The sequence below is a fragment of the Erpetoichthys calabaricus genome, chromosome 2 (assembly GCF_900747795.2).
Source record: "Erpetoichthys calabaricus chromosome 2, fErpCal1.3, whole genome shotgun sequence".
NCBI lineage: Eukaryota > Metazoa > Chordata > Cladistia > Polypteriformes > Polypteridae > Erpetoichthys > Erpetoichthys calabaricus.
The window spans coordinates 115018869-115038194 of record NC_041395.2 but is presented as its reverse complement, the minus strand read 5'-3'; the positions used below and the strand labels follow the sequence as shown (position 1 = coordinate 115038194).

General features: G+C 38.7%; 1 protein-coding gene across 1 annotated transcript in view; it reads right to left on the bottom strand.

Annotated features, from left to right (window-relative positions):
• pxylp1 (2-phosphoxylose phosphatase 1) overlaps positions 1 to 19326 on the bottom strand; it is a 112041-nt gene that overhangs the window by 76312 nt on the left and 16403 nt on the right. The window contains exon 2 of the mRNA XM_028794393.2: positions 4173 to 4310. Coding sequence (XP_028650226.1) covers positions 4173 to 4251 — 79 coding nt within the window. The 5' untranslated portion in view covers positions 4252 to 4310. The remainder of the gene's footprint in view (positions 1 to 4172; positions 4311 to 19326) is intronic.

Genomic DNA, 19326 nt, shown 5'->3' with positions numbered 1-19326 from the left:
CAGTAGTGCCACTCATAATATGGCGGTGACGCCTGCGCCTTCCGTACTCTCAGGTTTACATTAGTTGAGCTCTTTCGTTTTTGTGGCTGCGGTGTTTTAGACGTGCGTTGCAGGTGCCTGTACCTTCCGTACTATGTCGGGTCTGACTATGCCGTGTAGTGTGGGCATGAACGCTTCCGTACTCCTCCATCTGGTCTCGTGTCTGTGTGTTCGGCGCCTGCGCACTATGTCTCCTGGGTCCATCGCCGTGTACCTGCGTCTGTGCCTTCCGGTTTAGCGAGAGACCTGCGTCTGTGCCTTCCGGTTTACCATTCTCGGTTAGTAATATGGTTACCTCTGAAAAATGAAATGTAATGGTATGGACAAGTTACTGTCTTGTGTCACTGAGATATTTTCTATTAATATTTTGAACTTGTATGCATCCAAGATTCATGCTTACTTCATTTGACTGTGTCAGATGCTGAATTTCATTTGAAATCACAATAGGACATGCTCTTAAAAATTATCTGCTTTTGACCACAGTTCTTCATCCTGAAGCTCAAGTATTATTATACTGTTGGTATTTATCACCAACAAATCTTCAGTTTTCCTCACACACACACACCAATTTATTTTCATGTAACATCACTTACTTTTTCCAGTATGCTTGTTTCTCAGACAATTCAGCACTTTAAAGGAACATGGCAAACAAAAATGATCAAATTTTGTGTTCTCTGTTACTTCTTCCCTGCCATTTGTATGGATGGCTGAGATACAATTTATATTTATTTTGAAAAATGGAGAAAAAAGTTTCTGATACTTTCATCTTGAATAAGGGCACAACATGAACAACAGCACATGATACGTAAACGAGCAAGAAAAAAAATCTATTACTCGTGTCACATTGTGTCAGATGTCCAGTCATATGCTCAGATTCCTCACAGTATCCCAAATGTATGTATTTTTGCTATCATGCAACACAATAAACCTCACACAAATGGAGCCAAACCTTTGAATTGAAGACCCTCCTATTCTCTCATTCTTTACTTAGGATTCCTGCCCAGTAATAGCTCATTCATGTTTGGAGCATTGTGAGTAGTATATGACTAGATTACTGATATTTTTGATGTGTCCATATTCAAGGCAAAGTTCTGAAAAAATTTCATAAAGAACAGAGATATTAAAACTTTTTGTTGCCTATAATTACAAACAAAGATGGGTGAATAACAAACACCAAAATTATATGTGGATAGAATATTTCATCTTAGATGCCCACATACAAATTATTGAAAACTAATATATAATGAGATATACATATTAGTTATTTTAGTTTATATAAAAAGTATATGATAAATGGCAAATAAAATAGTTATAATCAGTCCGATAATTTCAAACTGGGATCTTCAAAACACTCACCATTCAAATATCTACATTATCCTCTTTAATAAAATCCCTGTGTGCGTCCATGTGTCAGTGTGAGTGTGTCTTCTGGTGAAGTGCGCATGCGCGGGGTGCGGTGCGACGCTTCAAAGCAGATGCTTCAAAGGCCGCCTGACGTGTCACACAAGACAGAGTGGGCGGGACCTATAAAATATCGCGCGGCCGATCCAATTGGATTTCGGTAAATGAGGTAACACCCAAAACATAAGGCACGAAAAATCCAATCGGGTACTGAGACGCGGAGACCAGCTTCCCCAAAGAGGTGGGATTAGTGTTTGTTGTTGTGCAAGTGTTCACTCTGAGGATGTCAGATTTGCGATTAAGAAGCTTGGCCCAGTAAAGTGTAAAGTGTCAGTCGTTGAAGGGGTTTTCCTAAATTTACGAATTTTCATGATATTACAATAGGATGACTTTTAAAAGTAGATTTATTTTCACGCACATAAAATCCGTTGCTGGGGAGACGCCACACATAAAATAATCAGCTGCACGCCAGCACAGATTAAAATACTTGCTGGGGAACTGAACAGTACTTGCTGGAGAGACGCCACAGCAAGCTAAAATAAAAAGAGGCAGGATAGGAGATCTTCAAACGGAAACAACTTATCAATCAACAGCCACAGAGGAGAGGATAAATGTAATATTAATTATACTTACTGTATTGTCATATACGTTTCTATTTTATTTTTATTATTATTTTACTTAAGGCTTCTTGCAAAAATATTTTTGACAAAAAAAAAATTAAGACAAGAAACAGAATGAGGTCAAGGTCCCTTGCCATTTAATATAGACTGTTCCTACTAACGTTTATGCACTACTATTCTAGCGCCCGTTATTGTAACGGGCTTAATGTCTAGTAATAATAATAATAATAATGCATTTTATTTATAGGGCACTTTACATTAGCAGTAAATCTTAATGTGCAACATTAAAAGTTTAAACAAAAGCAAAGCAAGATAAAAACAAGAGATAAAACAACAATAATTATAGCATTCTTGTTAATAAGCTTTCCCAAATAGAAATGTCTTTAGCTGTTTTTTAAAACAGCCCACAATCTGCTGTGTTCTTAGGCTCTCTGTTAGGGCATTCCAGAACCGTGGAGCAGCAGCTGCAAAGGCTCGGTCACCCTGTGTGTGAAGTTTGGTCACAGGGGGGCGAAGGTGGTAGGTATTTGCAAAATGGAGGTTTCTTGTAGTGGATTGTAGTATAAGGTAAAGATATATATATATATATATATATATATATATATATATATATATATATATATATATATATATATAAGGTTCCTTAAGATATTGTGGAGCATTTCCATGGATGGATACACTGGTGAGTAAACAAACAGTTTGTATTCGATACAGAGATGGATAGGGAGCCAATGAAGTGACTGAAGGATTTGTGAAATGTGTTCATATTTCCACACCCTCATCAGGATTCTTGCAGCACTATTTTGAATTTGTTGTAGCTTTTGAAGGCTCTTGTTGGGTATCCCGATGAGGAGTGCATTACAATAGTCCAGTCTGGATGAGACAAAGGCATGAACCAGCTTTTCAGCATCACAGAGGGAGAGGTAGGGACAGAGTTTGGCTATGTTTCGCAGATGAAGGAATGCAATTTTACAAAGGTGATGAATATGTGTATCAAATGATAGATGGTAGTCTAACCTGACACCCAGATTTGTAACAGAAGGGGAGAGGGTAATGGTACGGTCAGAAAAGGAAATATAATTTACAGAGGAACGAATTTGATGGGGGGTGCCAATTAAAAGAGCTTCAGTTTTAGTGCCGTTCAGCTTAAGGAAGTTCTTGGACATCCAGGCCTCAATCTCATCCAAGCAAGAGGAAAGAGTTGATGATACAGTATTAACAACAATACTGCTAGAGCAGGTTTAAATGTCAAAATATTTATCTATTGTGTGTTACATTTTCATTTCAATATCGGGTTGACCCAAAACCGATTGAACGACATACACCAGTTCATTATCAAAACTGCTTAATTCATTTAGAGTTGGAGCATAATGGAGAGCATCGTTGACCTCAGAAAGAACAAAGGCAGTCACGGTCCACTCCACATCAATGGCTCCCCTGTCCAGACAGTTAGCAGATTCAGTTTCTTGAGTGTCCAGATCATCAGCTGCCTTTCATGGTTAGTTAACACCACCTGCATAGTCAAAAAAAGGTCAGCAAAGATTCTTTTTCCAGAAGGGGCGAAAGAGCTTTGGGGCAGGCATGAAAATGTTAGTGAATGTTTACTGCTACACTATTGAAACTATCCTGAATGGATGCATCACAGTGTGGTTTGGTAACCTAACTTGCCAGGATTGCCTCCAAAGGACTGTCCATGCAGCTTCTAAAATCCCTGGGGCTGAGCTTCCACAGCTTCATGTCATCTGCTCAACCAGATCTGTGTAGACAGCGTAATCCATCATCTCTAATGACAGCCACTCACTCTACTTGCATAAAGAATGGCTTATTCTTCCAGGCCATAATGTTACTGAACTCCCATTAACCTGAACCTACAATGCACCATGCATTGTACCTACCTGTTAATTTATGTGTAACTGTAGTGTTACACATAACTCATTTATTTATTCATTCATTCATCATTTATTTGTCTTCTGTTATTCTTATTTATTTACAAATCACTATAAATCTGGTACAAGAATTCCACTATGCTCTTGCAGTGTAGGTGACAATAAAAAAAATTAAAAAATACAACATTGAGCACAAGCAATACAAAATAAAGCTTATAGAACTCACAGAATTGTAGACTGAGACTCAAAATAGCCAATAATGCTGCCACCACCAGCAAAAAAATAAACTTGTTCCGGGAAACCATTGTTCAGGACAGTTTCTCAGCCATCCATTGTGAAATGTACCAACTCCATCCACCTCCACCTAAGTGAAAAAAAAAAAAAAAATAAACCAGAGGTAAATTCCAAGATTTCAATATAAACAATAGTAAAACCATATACTAGTATCTTCCACACAGGAAGAAGAGAGAAAAAGGTAAAGACCCAAAAAAGCAGAAGATAAATTAAACTATTCCTGTGAAGGAAACATGCAATTTGTGGGACACAATGCTGTATAATCATAGCCCATTGTTACTGAACTCAGTTGTTTACCCGAAGATTAGAATTTCACATTTTGTGAGACATTAGTGAGTTCAGAACATAATGTCCAGATAGGTTTAAATATTTTTGTCCTATTTTTGATCAGTATTTCCATTTAGGGCACAGAAAAGGAAAAATGGTCCCTCCTTTGTAGCTTCGGTTTTTGTCTTGTTCCCAAGATTTCTGACTCCCACAGATGTACATACAAGAAAGAAAACCACACTATAGAGAAAAACCATAAAAAAAAACCTAACAAAAGACTTTATAATAAAAATAAATTCAGAGGTTAATTCAGTCTTGTGTGTATGTCATAATACTTAAGTAAGCACTTTAAAATTACCTTATTTGCGCCCTCACCTAAAAGTTGGGTAATTTTATAATGAAATTTGGGTGATATTACTATTAAAATAGAAGTTGATTTCAGTAAAATAATGCAAATTTTGTCAGATGTCCAATAAAGTAAAAAAAGCCTAGATGCCTTCACATTGTTAAATCTCTTTAAATATGCAACTACTTACAATATATTTTGCCTTTGACCATATATATTATATATACACACACATACATACACACAGTGGAACCTCACTTCACGAACGTCTCGGTACACATACAAATCGGTTTACGACCAAAATGTTCGCCAAACTTTTGCTTCGGTTCAAGACCACACACTCGGTATACGAAAAGCCAGTTTCCTTTTCGGTTTGTACATGTTCAGTCTCTCCCTGTGCATTTCCTGTGCAGCGAGCAAGAGAGAGAGAGCGCGGCACACACACAGGCAGCGTGAGAGAGAGACAGACGCACACACACAGACAGTGGGAGAGAGAGACAGACGCACACACACAGGCAGTGGGAGAGAGAGACAGACGCACACACACAGGCAGCGCGAGAGAGAGGGAGCTGGACACATAAGGTAGGAAGGCAGTTAAAGAATGCAATGGGCTTGATTTTGTTTTCACTTCTGTTTACAGCGATCGGTTCGTAGCGTGCATTGTTGCAATGTTACTTTTCTTGGTGGTTTATTAAATTACGGATTTTTTCAAATGTTCATTTTTTTCCCTGTGCTTGAAACTCATTAAAAAAAAAAAAAAAAGTGTTTTTAGCCAGCGGTTGGTAGCACTATAGCGCAAACTTTTGCAGTGTTAGTTTTCTCTGTTGTTCAAGGTTTTCTCAGTGTTATTCAATGTTTTTACATTTAGTTTACTATTACGCTGTGCATTCTATGGTTTAATTAACTATATTTGTGCTTAAAAACTTAAAAAATATATATATATTTACATACAGTTCGTATGGTCTGGAACGGATTAATTGTATTTACATACAATCCTACGGGGGAAATTGCTTCGGTTCATGACCAAATCAGTTTACAACCAGAGTTTTGGAACGAATTATGATCGTGAACCGAGGTTCCACTGTATGTACAGTGATCCCTCGCTATATCGCGCTTCGCCTTTCGCGGCTTCACTCTATCGCGGATTTTATATGTAAGCATATTTAAATATATATCGCGGATTTTTTGCTGGTTCGCGGATTTCTGAGGACAATGGGTCTTTTAATTTCTGGTACATGCTTCCTCAGTTGGTTTGCCCAGTTGATTTCATACAAGGGACGCTATTGGCAGATGGCTGAGAAGCTACCCAACTTACTTTTCTCTTTCTCTCTCTTGCACTTTCTCTGATCCTGACGTAGGGGGTGTGAGCAGGGGGGCTGTTCGCACACCTAGACGATACGGACGCTCGTCTAAAAATGCTGAAAGATTATCTTCACGTTGCTACCTTCTGTGCAGCTGCTTAGTAAAGCGACATGCTGCATGGTACTTCACATACTTAAAAGCTCAAAGGGCACGTATTGATTTTTGCATGTTTGTTTTTCTCTGTCTCTCTCTCTCTCTACCTGCTCCTGACGGAGGGGGTGTGAGCTGCCGCCTTCAACAGCTTTGTGCCGCGGTGCTTCGCATACTTAAAAGCCAAACAGCCCTATTGATTTGTTTGCATTCTCTGTCTTTATGACAGTCTCTGCTCCTGACGCACACTCCTTTGAAGAGGAAGATATGTTTGCATTCTTTTAATTGTGAGACGGAACTGTCATCTCTGTCTTGTCATGCAGCACAGTTTAAACTTTTGAAAAAGAGACAAATGTTTGTTTGCAGTGTTTGAATAACGTTCCTGTCTCTCTACAACCTCCTGTGTTTCTGCGCAAATCTGTGACCCAAGCATGACAATATAAAAATAACCATATAAACATATGGTTTCTACTTCGCAGATTTTCTTATTTCGCGGGTGGCTCTGGAATGCAACCCCCGCGATGGAGGAGGGATTACTGTATGTATGTAACGCTTGTGGTTGGCCAGCAATCTGCTAACATCCGCCACGGTGCCCTCAGTTTGTGAGGTGCAGATCATAGAATGGTTGAAATAGTTTACTGTCAAATAAATGCAAAGAGTACGCGACACGTGTTTCGCCCTCATTCTGGGCCAACCACAAGTGTTACCTGGTAGGTAACCACCCATACAATCAGATTGTGACACAGACTACGAATGCCGTGAATGTAATTACCCCGATCTACATGCTGTCAAATAAACGAACCACACGCCGTGGCGCAACGTTAGGGGCATCGCCTCTTTCGCTGACGTCCGAGGTTCGATTCCCGAGAGGGAGTGCAGTGGAGTGTGTACGCCTGATGAGCCCAGAATTATGTGTGTGTATATATAATATATATATATATATATGTGTGTATATATGTATATATATATGTGTATATGTGTATGTATACGTGTATATATATGTATATGTGTATATACGTATATACAGTATATATATATGTGTGTGTATATATAGTACTGTGCAAAAGTTTTAGGCAGGTGTGAAAAAAATGCTGTAAACAAAGAATGCTTTCAGAAATATAAATAATGATTGTTTATTGTTATCAATTTACAAAATGCAAAGTGAGCGAACAAAAGAAAAATCTAAATCAAATCAATATTTGGTGTTACTTCAAACCAGCATCAATTTTTATAGGTTCACTTGCACAAAGTCAGGAATTTTGTAGGATTATAGTCAGGTGTATGATCAACCAATTATACCAAACAGGTGCTAATGATCATCAATGTCACACGTAGGTTGAAACACAGTCATTAACTGAAACAGAAACAGCTGTGTAGGAGGCTTAAAACTGGGTGAGGAACAGCCAAACTCTGCTACCAAGGTGAGGTTGTGGAAGACAGTTTCATGTCATGGCAAGATTGAGCACAGCAACAAGACGCAAGGTCTCTCCCAGACAAAGATTTCAAAGTAGACTGGGGTTTCAAGATGTGCTGCTCAAGCTCTTTTAAGGAAGCACAAAGAAACGGGCAATGTTGAGGATCGTAGACGCAGTGGTCGGCCAAGGAAACTTAGTGCAGCAGATGAAAGACATCAAGCTTATTACCCTTCGAAATCGGAAGATGTCCAGCAGTGCCATCAGCTCAGAACTGGCAGAAACCAGTGGGACCCAGGTACACCCATCTACTGTCCGGAGAAGTCTGGCCAGAAGTGGTCTTCATGGAAAAGTTGCAGCCAAAAAGCCATACCTCCGACGTGGAAACAAGGCCAAGCGACTTAATTATGCACGAAAACATAGGAACTGGGGTGCAGAAAAATGGCAGCAGGTGCTCTGGACTGACGAGTCAAAATTTGAAATATTTGGCTGTAGCAGAAGGCAGTTTGTTCATAGAAGGGCTGGAGAGCAGTACAATAATGAGTGTCTGCACCAACAGTGAAGCATGGTGGAGGTTCCTTGAACGTTTGGGGCTGCATTTCTACAAATGGAGTTGGAGATTTGGTCAGGATTAATGGTGTTCTCAATGCTGAGAAATACAGGCAGATACTTATCCATCATGCAATACCATCAGGTAGGCGTATGATTGGCCCCAAATTTATTCTAATTCTATTATTATAAAGGGTGTTCACACCAAACATTGATTTGATTTAGATTTCTCTTTTGTTCATTCACTGCATTTTGTTGATTGATGAAAATAAATGATTAACACTTCCATTTTTGAAAGCATTCTTTCTTTACAGCATTTTTTTCACACCTGCCTAAAACTTTTTACACACATATATATATATATATATATTCACGGCATTCGTAGTCTGTGTCACAATCTGATTGTATGGGTGGTTACCTACCAGGTAACGCTTGTGGTTGGCCAGCAAGTCTGCTAACATTCGCCACTTGTAATATTGTAGCAATTTTTCGGACAGGTTTTTTCTGTTATTGCAGCTTAAGAATGGCTTCTTTCACCTGCATGGAGAGCTCCTTTGACCGCATGTTGTCTGTTCACAGCAAAATCTTCCACATGCAAGCACCACACCTCAAATCAACTCCAGGCCTTTTATCTGCTTAATTGATAATGACATAACAACGGACTTGCCCACACCTGCCCATGAAATAGCCTTTGAGTCAACTGTCCAATTACTTTTGAGCCCCTGAAATGAAGGGATTGTGTTAAAAAAATGCTTTAGTTGCCTCACATTTTTATGCAATCGTTTTGTTCACCCCACTGAATTAAAGCTGAAAGTCTGCACTTCAACTGCATCGGAGTTGTTTCATTTAAAATTCATTGTGTTAATGTACAGAACCAAAATTAGAAAAAAGTTGTCTCTGTCCAAATATTTATGGACCTAACTGTATATTTTATATATATATATATATATACACGCACACACACACACACACACATTATATATATATATATATTACGGGTTAATTACAATCAGATGCCTTAAACTAATAAACAATATGCGGTTCATTTCAGTGTATATAATAAAGCTGCGTCAGGCATATGAATCTAAAAAAGAAAAGGAAACCACACAGGAACAGTAGCACTGCTTTGACGCTGGGTGCCACCAGTTTGCAAAACAGAGCGGACAACTTACGTACGCCAGGTATTTAGCTGGCGTGAAAATGTGCATGGCTTTACGCGAAGTTTAATTTTTATACATCGCAATGTGAGTGTGGAAACAGGCGTACACAACGTTTATACATGAGGCCATGTCTTCAAGTGAGGAATCTACAATCAGAATGTCACCTCAACAACAAAAGAAGCTTAACACCTCATCTTCAAATCACAATGCCATTATAATGAACATGGAGTAGGCTAATATGAATTTATCTCAGCAAATCCATAATCAGGAAGTTAGCAATGCAGTGACAGAAATTGATAATGCAAATGGTGATAAAAATCACAGACCATAAAAATATAACTTACACATTCAAGGAGTACCAAGTCCTTATATTCCACTTAGTTTATAGAAGATGAGACACAATGTAATTATTTTTTTATACAATACATATACCACAGTTTTGTATTCTTCACACATAAGAACTTGACAAATCTCAGAACTACTTGATGCTATAAACTCACTCCAAAGTGAGAAAGTGGCTACCGAGTGGAATTTTATAAAACATGAACTAATTTAGCTCCATCAGCACTAGCAACCTTCATCAAAGCTAAAGAAAATAAATTTTACCTCAAACTTTGACAGGCATTAATTACCATTTCTACAAAGAAAAATAAGGACTTACTACAATCTGCTACATACAGACAAATTTCACCTCTGTAGAATGATGTTAAGCTTTACAATAACTAGCAGAATTGAGAATGTGCTTCCTCCTGTAATATCACAGGACCAAATCAGAAAGTTTTTTGTTGTGCAAGTTCTGTAAATTTTATTTGCTTGATTGTATACTATACTAGCTGTGTTGCCCAGCTCCACCTGGGGAAGTAAATAACCTCAGTTGTACCTAAGTACTTTTCAGTACACAATATTTGTATTTTTATTTAAACCAGGCACTAAATAACACTTCAGTTGAGCTGCTTACTGTTAAACATGTTACATGTAGTTCTTGATGGTGCTGGTGTTAAAGAGACTGCACAGAACTCCATGTTAAAGTGGTATTTGGTAATGTTGCAAAGGTAATTTAAAGCTGATTCATTCAAAGCTAAAACCAGCCAAAATCCTAGACTATCAATTAGTATCAAAGCCTAAAATTAATACTGCCTTAGTATACAGTGTATTTGAAAAAAATGCGTACTACTAATAAAACAAATGTTACTCATTACTTTTACTCAGTAAAAAGCACCTTCCTGTTCTCTTCTTATCACATTCTGAAGAAAAGAACCTCCATCACCTAAGGAAAAAAAAGTCTTGCTTCATTCTGTCAATTCATGGCTTGGCTCTGTCAGTTCATTTTTTTTTCCTTTTTTATTCCACTTTTTTCTTTAATTTCGTAAAAGTGCTTAACACAAATTTTTTTATATATACTTTATTATACCCCAAGGGGAAATTGTCATTTCGCATTACAGTTGGGAGTCAGGGCACAATAAACATAATGATGACATGCAGGTGAACAACAGCTCATTTCAAAAAGGGAACACAGTCTCACACATGTTCTTCTAATCGCTCTTGATTCACGAAGGGGAAAAACCCTTAACCACTTAAAAAAAAAAACACTAAGTCATCAAAGAACTTAAAAAGATAAAACTCGTTCCCTAGGCATAAAGGATGAGAAACACTGTAACATAATTGCTGTGATCCAGAGAAACAATGAAATTGTTATCCAGAAGGTGGCCGAGGAGGAGGAAAAAAAAACCCATACAACAGTTGCTACCTTTGATGACATGGCATTTATATCAATGCTGTTATTTAAACTTTGTGAGTGCAGATACAATTTTCTGGAGCAGCACACTGGCTTGAAGGGAATTGCATCCCACACTTTGACTTTTGTACAAGGTTGCAGATAAGTTGAAAGTGGTAGTGGAGTAATACACTTTAAGTAATACTTTAATTTCTTATGGGATCAGTTGTGAGAAATTGAATACACTCTCAACCACACTGTGTGTCAAGGACTTGCTAAACATATCTTCTTTGAGCTTCAATCGTTTCACTTCACATCTGCACAGAGCCTTCATTTGCATAAACCAGCACACCCCATCAGTCAATTTAGCATTACATAAATAATATTTCTTTCTTGAAGTACAAATAATGAAAAATAAAAAAAAAACACATACAAACAAACACTCACATGATCATATACATACAAAACTCACATATATCATTTTTATATATGAAGTGTAAATAAAACCATTTAGGTGATTTAAAGATTAAAACCAGTTAAGTTTTCTTCCTCTCTATTCCCTACCCACATTCACAATGCGCTTTAAGGGGAAATGATTTCAATACAATATACTTGTGAAACTGTGTGTCGAACCTATGAATCAGATGTTGACAACTGAATCATATGGGGGCTTATAGCAAAGTGACCTCTGACAAGCCCAGGTAAAATGGATCGTGGCACCCTTCCTTGCCAGTCCTGCTTATTTTGAGTGCTCCAATAATGTGCATAAAGAGAATTCACAAAAACAGTAAGTATTCATGCACTTAGGCCTTCTATAACAAGTATGGAAGAAACAGGAGATTTTAAGTCACAAAACAAGCAAGCAAAATAGACAGAAAGCAAGTGGGGTATGAGCACACTAAGTTATCAGTACATAACAACTGTTGGTGGCAGTGAGCACTTTTAAGTTTTCTCTCTCGTATGTGCTGTCGGTATTGCTTGCACCTGGCCTGCTTTTTCACACCTACTTACAGGTGACTTGGTAGGGAGGTAATGTGCAAAGCAGTACATCGTTTGTTTATTTCAGTTTTGTAGAACAACATTATGGGTTTCCTGCAGTGGTCAGGCACACAGACGATATTTGGTTCCTGCCTTGGAAATGAATTGTTTGAGTTCTGGATACCTATGACTCATAAGTTGCATTATCCAATATCATTAAACTGATGGAAGACTGGACTAAAGAAAAGAATAATTACTGTATGCATTTTTTAATCCATTCATCCATCCATTATCCAACCCGCTATATCCTAACTACAGGGTCACAGGGGTCTGCTGGAGCCAATCCCAGCCAACACAGGGCGCAAGGCAGAGAACCAATTCAGGGGCAGGGCGCCAACCCACCGCAGGACACACACACACACCCACACTAGGGACAAATTAGGATCACCAATGCACCTAACCTGAATGTCTTTGAACTGTGGGAAGAAACCGGAGCACCCGGAGGAAACCCACGCAGACACGGAAACAACATGCAAACTCCACTGCACAACCGTGCCGTCTGCATTTTTTAATTCTCATTAAAAATTACTAATAAACTTTACAAGCAGTATTAAGACATAACATAAAAATTCAGAGTATAAACTAGGGCTGCACGATAACAGAAAAAATGATTATCACGATTATTTTGCTCAAAATTTTTATCACGATTAATAATGACGATTATTCCTTTGGTAAATGATGTCTGTGACCAAAGCAGTGTAGCCTCGGCCAGTTATTCACAGATGCTGCCCTAATCATATTAGCTGCGTTGTCCGTTGTGATGCACACAAGTCTTTCTTCCACCAAGCCCCAAGCGGACATCGCTTCTTTGAGGCCCACTGCAATAAACTCCGCTGTATGGTCTTGTGGGAAAAACGAAGTTTGCAAAAGCTTGCTTTTCATCTCAAACTCGCTGTCAATAAAATGAACTGTCAAGCTCAAATACGGTTCCGCAGTTCTGCTTGACCATAAGTCGGTCGTGGCAGCAAAATATTCAAGGCTGAGCCTGAGAATTTCTCTTTCTATTTCTTTTCGGCATTTCGCATACAGCGAGGGCAGCGCAACATTGGAAAAATGGTTGCGTGAGGGAATGCTATATCTTTTATCAAGTGTTGCGATCATTTTGTTAAACCCCTCACTGCTCACGGTGGTTATTGGACACATATCCTTGGCTATATGGTACGTGATCGCCTCTGTTATTTCCCGGTGTCTTTGCGAGCTAGGCAGATATGGTATTGCGTTGAACAATGTCCCTGATATTGTTGTCTGTGTTGTGGATGGCTGGTAATTTTTTGTTGTTGCTGTTTGTGCCTTCAGTCGTTGAAATTCTTGATAGTGTACTTTGTGGTGGCTTTTAAGGTTGGTGATGAGGTTTGTTGTGTTACCTTGGGACGTTTGGACGGAACAGGAGCAAAGTTTGCACAAGACTCGTACCTGATCAACATCACATTCCTCGAAATCGAAATAGTTCCAGACAACTGAGTATGACCCCTTTTTAGGAACTAACGATCGCACTTCTGCATCTTCCTCACGTTGCTCCGCCATCATATGTTTATTCTGACTGACTGTTATTGCTGCTATTGACTTCTACTGCTTCAGAAAGCGCTTGCAATCTAGACGCAGTAACGTCATAGTGACGCAGTCCAATCCGTAAACTCAGCCCATAAAAAACAGTTTGGTCTTTATACTGTAAAATCGCAACGATATTTATTAACTGATCGTGGGTCATAAATATCGTTATCATGAGAAAAAAAAGATTAATCGTGCAGCCCTAGTATAAACATAAATGAATAAGCGTAACTCCATATCAGATACATTTATTCATTTCGCATTTATCCATTTTTGCAACTTTTTATAAAACTACAAAATTCCAGATCCCATTGCTAAGAGCACCACAAGTTTAATCCATATTACTAACTGAGAATGGTAAACCGGAAGGCACGGACGCAGGTACATGGTAAACCGGAAGGCACGGACGCAGGTACACGGCGATGGACCCAGGAGACATAGTGCGCAGGCGCCTACAGCGCGCGTCTCATAAACCGCAAGCGAAGTCTGATCCACCGCAGACGAAGGAGTCACGGCTCAAAAACAAAAGAGCTCAAGTAATGTAAATAAGACATGAAGCAACAACGCGCCCATAGCTAACGACTAACGACACAGCCACACAGAAAAGAGGATTCTGCACTGCACCCCAGAGTCAAACGGAAGACACTACGGAGTCCGCAAAGGTCCACAAAGATAGTACGGAAGGCACAAGCGAAGTCTGATCCACCGCGAACGAAGGAGTCACGGCTCAAACACGAAAGAGGTCAACTAATGTAAATAAGACATGAAGTGACAACGCGCCCATAGCTAACGACTAACGACACAGCCACACAGAAAAGAGGAGGATTCAGCCCACCACCCCAGAGTGAAACGGGAAAAACTACGGAGTCCACAATGGTCCACAACACACAGCATAATCAAACCCGAGATAGTACGGAAAGCGCAGGCGCCTACAACGCGCTTCTGAACCATAGCTAACCACCGCAAGCAAATTCTGTTACACCGCCAAAAACAAAAGAGCTCAACTAACGGAAATAAGAAATAAAGCAACGAGCCCAGACAATACGAAACCCTAACCGTCCACACTACACAGCATACTCAAACCCAACATAGTACAGAAGGTGAGGGCGCCTACAACGTGCGTCTAACATACCGCAGGCAAAACCCAGAGATGGTACAGAAGCCCCAGAGATACGGACTCCACAGCATATGTGAATCACATTACAGTAATACAATAATATGAGTACTCACAGAAAAAACAAACACAAGACGCTTCGGCGTCCCGCCCCACAATCAAACCGGAGAGAATACGGAGTCCCCAAACGTCCACAAGACACAGCATAGTCAAACCCGAGATAGTACGGAGGGCGCATGCGCCTACGACGACAACCACATAAAACACACACACGGCACCGGAGGTATAATATTAATAAACGAACGCTCCGTATTAAACGGACAGAATCCCCAAACGTCCAGAGTACACAGCATATGTGAAGCACATTACAGTGATACATTACTAACAGTACAACCACAGAACACACAGACACGAGACCAGATGGAGGAGTACGGAACCGTACATGCCCACACTACACAGCATAGTCAGACCTGACATAGTACGGAAGGTGCAGGCGCCTACAACACACGTCTAAAACACCGCTGCCAAAAACCCAGGATAGTACAGATGCCCCAAAGATCCGGACTCCATAGCATATGTGAATCACATTACAGTAATACAATATTATAAGTACTCACGGAAGTAACAAACACAAGAGGCTTCGGTGTCCCACCCCACAGTTAAACCAGAGAAAGTACGGAGTCCCCAAACGTCCACAAACCACAGCATAGTCAAACCCGACATAGTACGGAGTGCCTACAACGACAACCACAGAGAACACACACACACGACACCAGAGGTATAATATGAATAAACGAACGCTCCGTATTATACAGACGGAATCCCCAAACATCCAAACTACACAGCATATGTGAAGCACATTACAGTGATACATTATTAATGGTTGCTAACAATACTGTTCACTTAAACGACGCCAATCTCCCATTAAAGCTGCATTTGCCATGACAATCAACAAATCCCAAAGACAGACCATGGACAGAGTCGGCCTTTACCTCTCTGAGCCTGTATCTAGACATGGACAACTTTATGTAGCCCTCTCAAGAGTTCGGCATTCATGTGACGATAACGTTAAGATTATAATAACTCCATACCAAGGAAAACTCATTCACGGACAACACGCCATCTATACTACAAATATTGTGTACATCTGTACTTCCTATGTACGTCATCTACACCTTTACACTCCAATATATCTCATACATAGATCTGCACATCTATACCTACATAACATAACAATTAAAACTGCTATTGTCATTTACATATATTACATAGACCTACAGATATCGTGGCAGTGAACATGATACATATGTAACAATTGCCAAGAAAGACAATAATCTCTATCAAATGTATTTCGGGTTACCCAAGACCAGGGGTTGGCGAGCGAAGCCCCCTAGTAGTTTGTCCTAAATTAAAACTATGTTTGTTTTTGCCATCTGACAATACACAGTAACTGAGAAGTTTGAGACTTTGACTAGAAGACCCCTAACCATTACATTTTTTCTTGGCCTCATGTACCTAAATACCAAGTCTGCTAATTAAGATGAATAAGTTAACTGTTCACAGTAACAATATGATATTCAGTAACAGCATGATATTCTGGCAAATTCAAACTAGAATGTAATACATAAATGATGTGGTCATAAAAAATGCAACACAATTATGACTCAGAAAAATAAAAATGAACAAAGAAAACTAGAGATGCACTGTCCAACCCCACAAACAGAGCAACTCAGCATAAGATTATTCTTCTCTTTAATCAATAATACACTTCTTACAGTCTGTTCTCAGCCTCAGAGCAGATACTAATAGAGCATGATAGACTAGAGTAAAGTAGTGCCAAGGGACAATCCAATGTCAGGTATAATTCAGATGAAATAATGCAATAGAGAGATATGTGATCGTACTAGTAGACCATTATGAAAATGTGATATTACAAACTGATCAATGTATACACAAAATCTCGTGAAAAAACCATACTGGCCATTATAGCTTTAACTCCTTTCTGGCCACATCCTACAACAATGGTAGAAACTGAAATTAAATATAACTGCAGCTAGTCTAAAAAGACTTGAACAGCATTTAACATTGCTGAACCATCAAAACTAATCACCAAGCTCCAAGATTTAGTACATAGTACCATCATCTGCAAATGAAATACTTCTTTACTTACAGACCCCAGCATACAGGCAGCACCGCTTCCTCTATACTAATCCTCAACACAAGTATCATGCAAGATGGTGTGCATAGCCGCCTATTGTATTCCTTGTTCACATTCAACTGTGTAGCCAGACATAGCTCCAACATCATTAATAAATGTGTTTATGACATCACTTCCATCATCGGTCTGATCATGAACTATGATGAGATGGCTTACAGAGCGCAGCTTTGACTTCTGACAAAGCAGTGCCCAAATAAAACTTCCAGTTAATATCAGCAAAACCAAGTAGCTGAAGTAGCTGGACAAAGAATTTTAGTAAGCAGAAGGCAATCTACATGGGCATTTACATCAAGGGGATGCAGTGAAAAGAGTAGGCGGTTTTAAATTTCATAGACTCACTGTCACCAGTTACTTTAAATGGGACAATACCTCTTCAGACACTCAAGCAAAACCCTGATTTCTATGCTCACCAACTTCTAAAGCTGCAGCGGAGTTTGCATAATATCCTGGTGCAGTACCTGCTTAGCTCAGGACCACAAAGTACTGCATTAGAAGTCATATTTGAACCTGCTAAACATCTAGTGTATTACACCGTCTTTCAATTAGGGATGATCTGATGAGGTTTTTTTAGGGTTGATACTGATCTCTGATTTCATGCTACTAGAATTAGTTGACTCCGATTCCTGTTTGGTTTTTTTGTATACTAAGCTCCTGTGTAGAAGCCTTATGTTTTATATTAAAGTGGTATACAATTAAACTTTAGACCACAGGTGTTTTGTTCAGTCAGTCATTATCCAACCCATTCAGCTTTAACAAAATTAAATCCTGTAAGCTTTATGTTCAGTGAACATAAAAAAAATACTTAATACTACAAATAAAACCCCTTAAAATATACTTTTTAAACTAATAAAAATCGTACACAAACTATTTATCCATAAAAAAAACATGCCAGAAAATAAAATGCTTGTCATAGTTACAATCTACAATTCTAATACAATGTTGAGAGAAAGTTTATTAAGAAGATACAAGGCTAACCTTTTCATTTTTTGCTTACTCTCCTCTCTCTTCTCTAACCTTTTTTGTAACATAATCCTAATTAGATTTTTTTCCTTATCAAGCAATGGGAAACCTGTTTATGATGAAGGTCCAATATCATTTTATTTCAACAATCTTGTAACTATTAATTTCATAAGATTCAATACTGATTAAATCAAAATGCTTTTAAAAATTTGCCTACCCAAGGCATTTCTAAGGCATACCAAAGCATAATCTCCAAGCATTGGATTAACTTCATTTATATAATTTTCTGCAATTAATTACAATCAGTTCTTTTCTTCATTACAGCTCTAATACACATATTTTATATTTTATAAAAGGACCTACCACACTTTTTCCCCAATTATACAGATGAATACAAGTACACTATATTTGGCTGACTAGGCATACTGCAAGATTTCTAACTTGCAGTGATCCTTGTTAAATTTGCAAATTCAAATTACGAGGTAAAATAGAAGGTATGATCCAAAAAATGATGACTAATTACACCCACATAATAACCCTAATAACATATCATCAGGGTTTGAAACTCCCTCACATATTTATTTGGTATGCAATCTCACTTGTTTGTTGCAAGAATATTCAGCATCTTGTTTTTAATTATTTTTTCATCGTTTCATATTTTACATGAATAGGATTGGAGATAAATGTTGCATCTGCTCTTGACCTGAACAAGCAGATACAAATTCTGTAATTGGCCGTTAAATGGAGCTGCATAAGTGCTCAGGAGGATTCAAAGTCATGTTAAATTGAAGGCTAAAAACAGGCTGAAATATATTTTTGTGCTAAAATCCAATACACAAATTTATGAAACTGATTTGGATTATTTAGTTCATTTGTATTCAGTTTTGCTTCTTTTTATTTGACAAACTAATTGGCAACAACTCATGGCTGCAATGCGAGTAACTTAAAGATATGCTTGTAATCATTTATTTAAAATACTAGGGGGCTCCGCCCCCTGCTCGCTTCGCTCGCCAACCCCTGGTGTTGGGAATGACAAAGAGCGTGATGTATGAATGAGATATAGAATAGTGTGACGGTGTAGATGATGCAAATAGAAAGCAAACAATAAAGTGTGTGGCACAGTGTAAAGGTTTATTTGAAAATTTCTTTGTACACGCCGTTTAAGTGTAAAAGGTAATTCCAGCTCAGAACTTGTAAGGTAAATGAAGATGGTTATTGTTGTGATCAGAGTCAAGTTTGTCAGAGCTTAGAAAGAGTTGTGTCTCTCCAGGAAGTAATGGAATGACTTGGGTATTTATGTTTTCCACA